Genomic DNA, 9,601 nt, shown 5'->3' with positions numbered 1-9,601 from the left:
GTATAAGAATGCTTAAACTGTATTTTTCCAACTATAAGATTTTACACGATGAATATCATGCAAGTACTTGCAAAAACATGATTCTAGACGACCCTCCTTGATAATCCAGGAACAATATTTCTCCAACAATCATCAATGCTACACAATAGGTGTATTTCACGACATGCATCTACTTCTGAACTATTATCATCAGTAAGGGAAGAAATGCATTGATCATGTAATGCAATCATACACAAATGACCACATTTAAAATGCGATGATGATGACACAAATCCCAACAAATCAAGACATATATGTTATCATTGACCATCTGTGTGTGAAACATCTATTATAGTCACCTGATCATCATCAATTGTTAAACCCCGAATTATCGAAACATCTTGTAATGTCACAGTTGCTTCACCACATCTAAAATGAAATGCGTCTCTCGAGTCGCCATCGTTCAACAAGAGTAATAGTAAAAAAATTGTCAAAACAATAAGTTAATACGAAATATTCTAATAAGAAAAGAAAATACATATAAAATTGAACTTAATAAGATATTAACCATAAATATAAAAATAATATAATATTTAATATATGTATAAAATAAAAATTCAATCTTCACGAAATAAAATAATACTTGTAAAATTTTGTAGGGTCCGCCATGGTGGCGAGTATTAATTACCTTACACAATATTTTTAAAATATTTTTTTTTAAAAAAAAATTAATAATAAAAAAGCCAATAATAACCTGCAAATTCAGAGGGCGACACGTCAATATATGATTTTGTACCCCAAAATGCAGTCAATTTATTTGTATAACAATCAACAGCTTATGATTGGTTGTTTGCTGATTCGCACAAAACGCCGCCGTTTCTCTTGCCACAGCAGCAGCGACCCCATCAGCCAGACAACCTTTGCTCGACACTTCAGGTACCTTCTTCTTCCCAACCTCTGGACTTGCAAATGCACGCACCTACATGTTTATGGCTGTATTTGTCTGCATCGTATGGAAATTCTCGATCTTAGTGGTGAATGTCGTGAGTGAAAACCCTAGCTGTACGATGTATTTTGTAATTTATTGATTGATTTGTGGTCCAGTGTTGGGATCATTATTATTTCGTGTGCAAGTTTGTTTTTTCAATTGTTTTTGGGATTACTGCATTATGTGTCTACTTGGTTGTATTATCAAGCTGTGTCTTATAACTTATGTTGTAGATGTTCTGGTAAGAGTATTTATGGCTGTTTCATCGAAGATTTTGTGGTTTTAGTTGAATTACATGTTGGACGTGTTACTGGAATCTATTTTGTTTTTGAATCTTCAGTTGTGGATTTCTGGTGTATGATGATTAAATTTAGGGCTTGGAGCATTATTATTTGGTCTGAGGTTCTTGGTCGGACTGCTTGAATGGGTTCATGGAAATGGAGGTATTCAGCTGGTGGTGCAGGGAAAAAATAATTCTCGGACAGAAGCGCTGCTCCTTGTCTTGACATTATGGAACCCCTTAATATTTACTGCTCCTTCCCCCCTTTTTTTTGTATCTTAATCAATGGTGCTTATTATCTGTGTGGATCAATTGCTATTTTTAGATAAGAACACTCTCGATTTGTTTGGTGTCCTTAATGTCAATGTATGATAATTCCTGTCAAAGTTGGGGATCAGATTCTTATTGTTTGCTGAATGTAACTTACCTCACCTTATCAACTTTTGGAACAATATTTCTAGGTATATGTATATACATGAAGAATAAATTTTTTTTTTATGTTGAAAGATATAATAATTTGTCCTTATTTGAGAAACTATTCTATGTTCATTTATGCTCTGACATGTGTTTCATATGCATCATCTTTTCTTTGCAGACGTGAAATCCCTTTGGCAATGTCAGACCTCAAACAACGTTTGCTACCTCCTAAACCTGCATCAGCTATAAACCTCAGAGATTCTTCATCTAGGCATCCTGGCCGGTTGCCATTTCAGGGAGTTGATGTCTCTGGCCTGAAAAAGCGTGGGCAAGGCCTTCGATCATGGATACGAGTAGATGTATCTGGGAATTCTCAAGTGATTGAGATTGACAAATTTGGTATGATGCGCCGTTGTGATCTTCCAGCACGTGACCTTAGACTACTAGATCCCTTATTTGTTTACCCCTCAACTATTCTTGGTAGAGAGAAGGCGATTGTTGTAAATCTCGAGCAGATTCGGTGTATCATCACAGCAGATGAGGTTTTTCTCTTAAATTCTCTCGACAGTTATGTTCTGCAATATGTGGTGGAGTTGCAGAGACGATTGCAAGCTTCTGGAGTTGGAGGAGTTTGGCAATCTGAAGGTCATGAATCAAGCAGAAGGAGAGGAAATAGAAATTTTGATAATACATTTGAAAACACATCTCCTGATTATTTGCCCTTTGAATTCAGAGCTCTAGAAGTTGCATTGGAGGCGGCCTGCACTTTTTTGGATTCTCAGGTACAAACCTTGAAACTTGTTCCTTGCTGTCTTCGCTTGATATTTTCTATTTTTGGATATTATGACATTTGGTAAGTTGTAGAAACTTGTTAGCATTGCAGGTTGAATATTTCTCTAGAATTGTGGTCATCTTTTTACTTCTTATTTTCATTTTATGGGAACCAATCCACTTAGTAATATCGAGTGAGCATAAATGCTAGAAAGTGCAAGGCCGCAAGCTATCAGATTAATCTATGACTCCGAATGTGTTGTTCATTGACTACGGACCTTCTGAAATGTTAACATTCAATAAATTTATAATCTCGCAATTGTGGAAAGACGAGGATAAAAACGTTGAATTGAATGAAGAAACAAGGTACTCTGCCTTTCATGTAAGTAAATGCTTTTACTTAGTTGCGTTAAAGTTGAATCTGAAAGCTAAAGCAGCCTATTGGGTCAGTTTGTGATAAAGAATCTATAGTAGCATCTGCTGATAAATAATTACCTGCAATATTCTACACAATATGATACAATACTAGGTTTGCTAGATTTTCGAGTTTGATCTGAATTCTGATGTCACTGCTAACATGTGCACTGCTGGTAAGGGAACCAGGTAAAAGAAGTAAAGGTTTACCTGGTTGCCAGTATTCAACCAGTTGTCGAAGGTATCACTTTGGGCAACTCATAACTTTCATTATTTGTTAAGGGTTGGAATTAGGATGGCCAAAAAGTTTCAGAAAAAGCCGTTTCTTTAATAATCTTCTATCTCTTAAATCGAAAACCTAAAAATATAAACATCAACTATTGTTGTAGCAATTACACTTTTGCAACTGGTCCAAACACTTGAAAATTTTGTTTGTGTAATCAAATTTTCTGGAATTGGAGACAAAGCGAAAAAAAAAAAAGACCAAGAACCATAGTATTAAAACTAAAAGAGTGCTTATATAACATTACAGATTAGATAGGTGGTTTGAGAGACCATGTCAAAGACCCTGCTCGAAATGCTCTTTTCAGCTTTGTCCGACATAGGCCATTGATACATAAACTCAAGCTTTTGGTCGAACATATTTGATATGCCTAACTTAAGCCTGATATTGGTTTACATATGCATGTGTGTATCTGTTCAATATTTATTTACAAAGTGCTTCAATAATTGAACATGGATTTATATTTCATTGAATTGATCAGGCAGCAGAGTTAGAGATTGAAGCTTATCCACTGTTGGATGAGCTAACATCCAAGATCAGTACTCTGAATTTGGAAAGGGTTCGTCGATTGAAAAGCAGACTAGTTGCATTGACTCGGAGAGTTCAGAAGGTATGTAGCTAGCCAGTTAACTTCATCATCTTATCTTCCACAAAATAACTGCTTTCAACAAGGTTTGTACTGTCATCATCTAGGTTAGGGATGAAATAGAGCAGCTAATGGATGATGATGGAGATATGGCTGAAATGTATCTTACTGAGAAGAAAAGTCGCATGGAATCATCATTTTATGGTGAGCAATCTTTGATGGGGTACAGATCAAATGATGGCCCATCATCTGTCTCTGCTCCCGTTTCTCCTGTTTCGTCACCCCCTGACAATAATAAGAAGCTTGAGAAATGCCTGAGCGTAGCGAGGAGCAGATATGAGAGTGTGAGGAGCTCAGAAAGTATCACAGATAGTATAGCTGAGCTTGAAATGCTGTTGGAGGCATACTTCGTTGTTATTGATAGCACCCTCAACAAATTAACTTCGGTATCATTTTTGTGACCTTGACAATTTCTTTTTTTATATTGCTATTCTGTAAAAACCACTTAGTGAGTAGTATTTATCTAATTTCAGCTGAAGGAGTACATAGATGATACTGAAGACTTCATAAACATTCAGCTGGTCCGTCTCTCTTTTTCATACCTTTCCTGTGCTTTTGTTCTTCTATCTGAGATGAAGATACGTAACCTCTTGGTGTAAATGCAAAATATATGTTTTGTAAGCCATATTTTTACCTGGATGCGCCACAGAGACGATGCTAAAGTGAGATATCGCTGTGGTTTAGCAATTCCTCTTGTTATAGTCAATGCTCTCTGCATTTTTTGACGATATTGTCGTCTTTATTCGTTGTGGTGTTAATATATGATTCTGGTTTCAACTTTCAAGATTCATCTACAATACGCAAAGTTCGAAAAACAATAAAATTTAGCATATCAATCTCAACTGGAAATCAAGCAGAAATAAATTTGTTATCTCGGTGCAGGATAACGTTCGAAACCAGCTTATACAGTTTGAGCTGTTGCTGACTACTGCAACTTTTGTTGTCGCTATATTTGGTGTGGTCGCGGGGATATTTGGTATGAATTTTGCAATACCAATGTTCGACGACTCGGGTGCATTCCAGTGGGTCCTAATAATCACTGGAGTTTGCGGAGTTGTCATTTTTTGTAGTTTTTTGGGGTTTTTCAAGTATAAAAGAGTGATGCCTCTGTAGAAGCTGCATGTTAACAATTTAGCCCCTCTGCGGTAACGTTGTCATTTACTGTGTATGTATATTTATATTTTGTATCACAACAGGATGTACAGAAGATATGGAAAAACGGTCGAGAGTATCCTGTTTTTTGTTTCTAATTATACGATATAATATTCTTACTAGTTTGCTTGTTCTGCAACTGAGATTAATGATGCCGATTATTTCTCTACAAGTAGGGTGGATCCAGCTCCTTCAAAGGGAACAAAGCATTATGTTTGTGTGGAATAGTTTTGGAGTCGCAGATAAAAGGATTCAGGTTACCATGATGTAATTTTCATTTATTACAACAGATCATAAAAGTTACTTTCCATTCTGGAAATTTGTAAATTATTATTACATTATAAATTACAAGACTTGTGTTAAATAATATCATTTTGTCTTTGATGTTTATTTTTACAGCACAACTCGGCAATCTAAGATGAATTTCGAGCGTGAGAATCAATTATAACAATCTTTCTCTCGACGGAAAACACATGAAGGTAGAACAAAAATATACCAATTAATAATGGGTACTTAAAGGCCAGATATGTTGATATTGAAAAAATATTTTCTTTCTAAAATTCATATCTCAAAATTTAGATATTTAAGCAGAAAGATATGCATGCCAAGTCAACTAGACTTCGTGGCATTTGACTGTCTTGTTCAATGAATTCAATGCAATATGAATCATGAGGGAAAAAATGCATATATGAACACAATTATCCATACAGAAGCATTCGTTATTATTCTCTTCTGCCCGCAAATATTTGAGATTTTTGTAATATAATTTAAAATTCTTAATATTGGTACCCACATATTTTTGATTTAATGAAAAAATAAAAAATTTGTAAGTTGATATGGGTATTTTTGTAAAATTCATTTGGTATTACAGCAATAGGACTAGTCAGGGCTTACACTCTACATGTAGAATTATACATAAAATCGTCTCTATAGTTTAGGCTTCTTTCAAGTTCAATCCCTCAATTTCTTCGTGTTATTCCTCACATATGTGCAGTTGTCTCGATCATGTTCCTGAAGTTGACTTTCCCATTGAATATATTTGAAGAACTATATTAGCACACTAGTAAATTTGAGAGGCTGAATAAAAAAAATGGCAATCGGGAATAATTTATGCATAGGATAGATCTGTTTCATAGATCGATGAGTCCAAAGTTTGACAACCATTATGGTTTGGATTCAGAATTGAAATGGATTTTTCAAGAAAGAAGTAAGGTCCCGAATATCAGAAATAAAATGTGAACTGGTGATTAACGATATAACTTGGACTTGACTAGCTTCAGAAAATACGAACCTCATTGCCACTATACTCTGCATGAACGAGGCAATCAATCAAGGTTCTCTCCTCTATCTTCCAAAGAAACTTTAAACGTAACATACGATAACTTTCAGCAGCAAGATTTAGTTCTCTCCGTACTTTGATCTAACTATCAACATATTCTCTCAAGATTAGGTAAGTAGTCCGGGAACTAGCGACAATTGACGGAGTCTGGAATCAGAGATGAGGCCTATGAGGTTCAATCTGTTAACTTCTTCTCACATTGATTACTACGTGACTACGTCTTCTTCTTTGGGAAATGATTCCGTTTCCCATGCCGGAAATCTTTCCCTTTTTTGATGCATCTCACAACGGTCATCTGCCGTTTTCCTTTTCTTGAGTCGATCCTTTGGGGTTCTTCTATGAGCTTCTTCAGCGATAAATCGATTGCGAGCCCAACAGATTTCATCTCATCATAGAGTTCTTTAGCTTTGACAATAAGCCCACAGTTTGCCAATCCTTCCACCATAATATTGTAAAGTGCATGATCTGGTGTAACTGTGTACCTCTTCAGTTGGGACCAAATGTTTAATGCATTTTCAGTTTGATTTAATTTAAAAGACCTACCAAGAATAAGCTGAAAGGTCTCCCTGGTTGGACCTAAGCCGGATTTTCTCAGATGATTAAGAACTTCCAAAGTTCCTTCTATACTTTCATCCCTCGAGCAAGAGCAACGCATGGTATGTATCGATAGTAGGGTTGATGTCTTCCTCTAACATCCGAGCTAATATATTTCTCGCCTCTTCAAACTTTGAAGCTTCACAAAGAGGACGTATAATAGAGTTATAGCTAGTACAATTGGGATGCAAACCCATTTCTTTCATCTTATCTAAAATTTTGATAGCTTCACCAAGGCAATTCTCACGAGTCAGTACGTAAAGCAATGAATTATAGACAGTCACCCCAGGGATCCAATCCCCTTTTCTTCATTTCATCGAACAATCTTAACGAATCAAAGAGATTACTGACACTTGAATGGCAGGAAATCAAGTGTGTATACTGAAGTCCCATCAGGCAAAATACAAAAATTGGACATTTCCCGCCACACCCTCTTGGCTTCATAGATATCAATGGATTTGTTGCACCAGCCGTTGAGAATTATGTTAAAGCTCGCTGTTTCTAATGGGAAGAACTTCTTATTGACAAACATAAACTCTTCGGCTTCTTCAATATTACCATGCTCGCAAAGAATTTTCAAGAATGTGAAGTATGTCCTTTGATCAGGAGAGAACTTGAACTTCTGCATTATGTGAAATGTTTCTATAGCCTTGTCCACGTGATTTGCAGCTGCATAACTATCAAGTCGTACACAAAATAAAAAAATTAATGACACATGCATAAAGTTGAATCAAATTAATGAACGAAGATAATCGGTCCAATGGTTAAGTTGGGCCATACTGAGAACTCACGACTTAGGGATAGCTAATTTGCAATAAACAAACACATCGCTGGATTCTCTTCTGTCATATATGCTTAGATTACATCACAAGCGGGAAGCACAGTATTTAATAGCTTCTACAATATGAACATAAAATGTAGGCTTCTAAATAAAAGGAAAAAAATGAACTTCCGCAGCACAAAATACATAAACAAATCTGTTAGAAATTGACTCGTTAAAGCAGATAAAAGGTTAGTGATTCGTGCTAAAGATCCCATTTTTAAGAAACATACTTTTTTTGAAGATTTTAATGGAGACGTGAATGTTGTCCAAGAAATACAGATTCACACAAAACAGGGCTGAAGCAAAGGTTTATGTTCACCGGTCAATCAAGACGAGCAATGCTTGTTGAGTATCCCTTGAAGCTTTATAAAGATCATGAATTAGAGCCCAAGAAGTGCTGAATTTCTTATGGTTACCCAATAACCATATCATCAAACACCAAGTCTTCTCAACTATACAATCCAATTTCTCACCCCACTTGAACGCCAAGAATGCAAGCTTCCACTCTTCTCTCAAGGCCCAAATGACTGAAATGATCAAATGCTCATTGGGTTTTACGTTAGAAGGCATCAAGAAAAGCAATGGCTTCATCCCCAGAATGCAATTCCTTTGTTTTTTTTACTCTTTCGAGGATCACATTGACTTCCAATTGCATATTTCCATGAGCTTCGTAGATTTCCTCGTCGAAATTGATAATTTGGTAAAACCTTGGCTCTGGGCTTGGGGGAAACTGCCCAAAGGAGGTGTCTGTATACATGGTTTGAACGTTGTTCGACGAAATGCTTGAGACAATAAAGGCAGAGCAGGAGCTAGTATATGCTGAGACGAAACAAATCGGCGACGAAAAGAATGTGCAATTTGTGAAGAGAAACATAAAATTGGCTGTAATCTGTACAGTTTTAGCTTCCTAAGCGATGTAAGAAATGTCATTGGTCTGTTTGATGCTTCGTTTCTCCATGAATGTCTGGTAACTGTAAAAGTTGTTTTATATATATATATATATATATATAATTCTAACATGTAATCCTCACAAGTGTTCTTCAAAATATAAACTTATAAATAATTTTATTTTTAGTTTTTGAACGGATTCTCTCGAAAAAGAACCATATTTAAATTTTATATCGATATTCTTGAAATAACATAAATTTTAATTTTATGTTGATGCTTTTATTTTTATATTAATGCTCCCGAAGTAACACAATATTTAAATTTAATATTGATGTTATCGAAGTATGACAAATTTATTTTGAGTAGGTCTCTTGTGAGACAGTCTCACGAATCTTTATCTGTGAGACGAGTCAACTCTACCGATATTCGCAATAGAAAGTAATACTCTTAGCATAAAAAATAATATTTTTTCATGATAACCCAAATAAGAGATTCTTCTCACAAAATACGACCCGTGAGACCGTCTCACACAAGTTTTTTTATAATAATGCTCCCGAAGTGACACAATATCTAGATTTAATATTGATTCTCTCGAAGTAACACAAATCTAGGTTTATATTGATATTCTTTAAGAAACACATATTTTAATTTTATGTTGTTGATTATGAAGTATCATAACACGATTTTATATTGACAATCTTGAAATATCTAATAGTAAAATATAAAGATATAAGATTTACCAATATTTTCAAAAAATATTAATCAAAAGTCTAAAAATTTATCAATATTCTTTATATATTACTAAATTTGTCAAAATTCTTAAAAAAAAATTGTGATCGAAGCTTTTATCAATATTCATGTAAAATATTGATATAAGACTTAAACATTAATGAAGAATATTGATTCAATTTTTGACATATATTAATATTTTTGAAAAATATTGATCCAAGATTCAAGATTTGTTTAGTATTTACATTCTTTTAATTTTTGTTGGTTAAACTAATAGATAAAATATTTTTGTGTCAAC

The 9,601-nt window shown here is 34.8% G+C and overlaps 2 protein-coding genes across 6 annotated transcripts; one reads left to right on the top strand and one right to left on the bottom strand.

Moving 5' to 3' along the window:
- The first annotated feature begins 799 nt into the window (after window positions 1–799).
- Window positions 800–5,320, top strand: LOC140805688 (magnesium transporter MRS2-1-like). 5 transcript variants are annotated; one of them, XM_073161947.1, is made up of 6 exons: window positions 800–915; window positions 1,843–2,446; window positions 3,614–3,742; window positions 3,826–4,164; window positions 4,252–4,299; window positions 4,661–5,320. In XM_073161947.1, exons 1-6 carry the CDS (start codon window positions 818–820, stop codon window positions 4,889–4,891), a joined length of 1,449 nt encoding a protein of 482 aa, XP_073018048.1. In that variant the 5' UTR covers window positions 800–817; the 3' UTR covers window positions 4,892–5,320. The 5 variants fall into 5 exon arrangements, with proteins under 5 accessions (XP_073018048.1, XP_073018050.1, XP_073018051.1 ...); XM_073161949.1 differs by having other exon boundaries at window positions 887–1,022; XM_073161950.1 differs by having other exon boundaries at window positions 905–1,041.
- Window positions 5,321–5,999: 679 nt separating this feature from the next.
- On the bottom strand, window positions 6,000–8,677 carry LOC140805687 (pentatricopeptide repeat-containing protein At1g80880, mitochondrial). The gene is given in 7 exon segments (XM_073161945.1): window positions 6,000–6,912; window positions 6,914–7,159; window positions 7,161–7,244; window positions 7,246–7,540; window positions 8,006–8,250; window positions 8,252–8,394; window positions 8,397–8,677. Coding segments are annotated over 7 exon segments (1,662 nt in total). The 5' UTR covers window positions 8,617–8,677; the 3' UTR covers window positions 6,000–6,483.
- Window positions 8,678–9,601: the final 924 nt, after the last annotated feature.

Source organism: Primulina eburnea, chromosome 11 (genome assembly GCF_022965805.1).
Source record: "Primulina eburnea isolate SZY01 chromosome 11, ASM2296580v1, whole genome shotgun sequence".
NCBI classification, from domain to species: Eukaryota; Viridiplantae; Streptophyta; class Magnoliopsida; order Lamiales; family Gesneriaceae; genus Primulina; species Primulina eburnea.
Note: the sequence above shows the minus strand (reverse complement) of the source record. Positions and strands in the feature narration are given on the sequence as shown.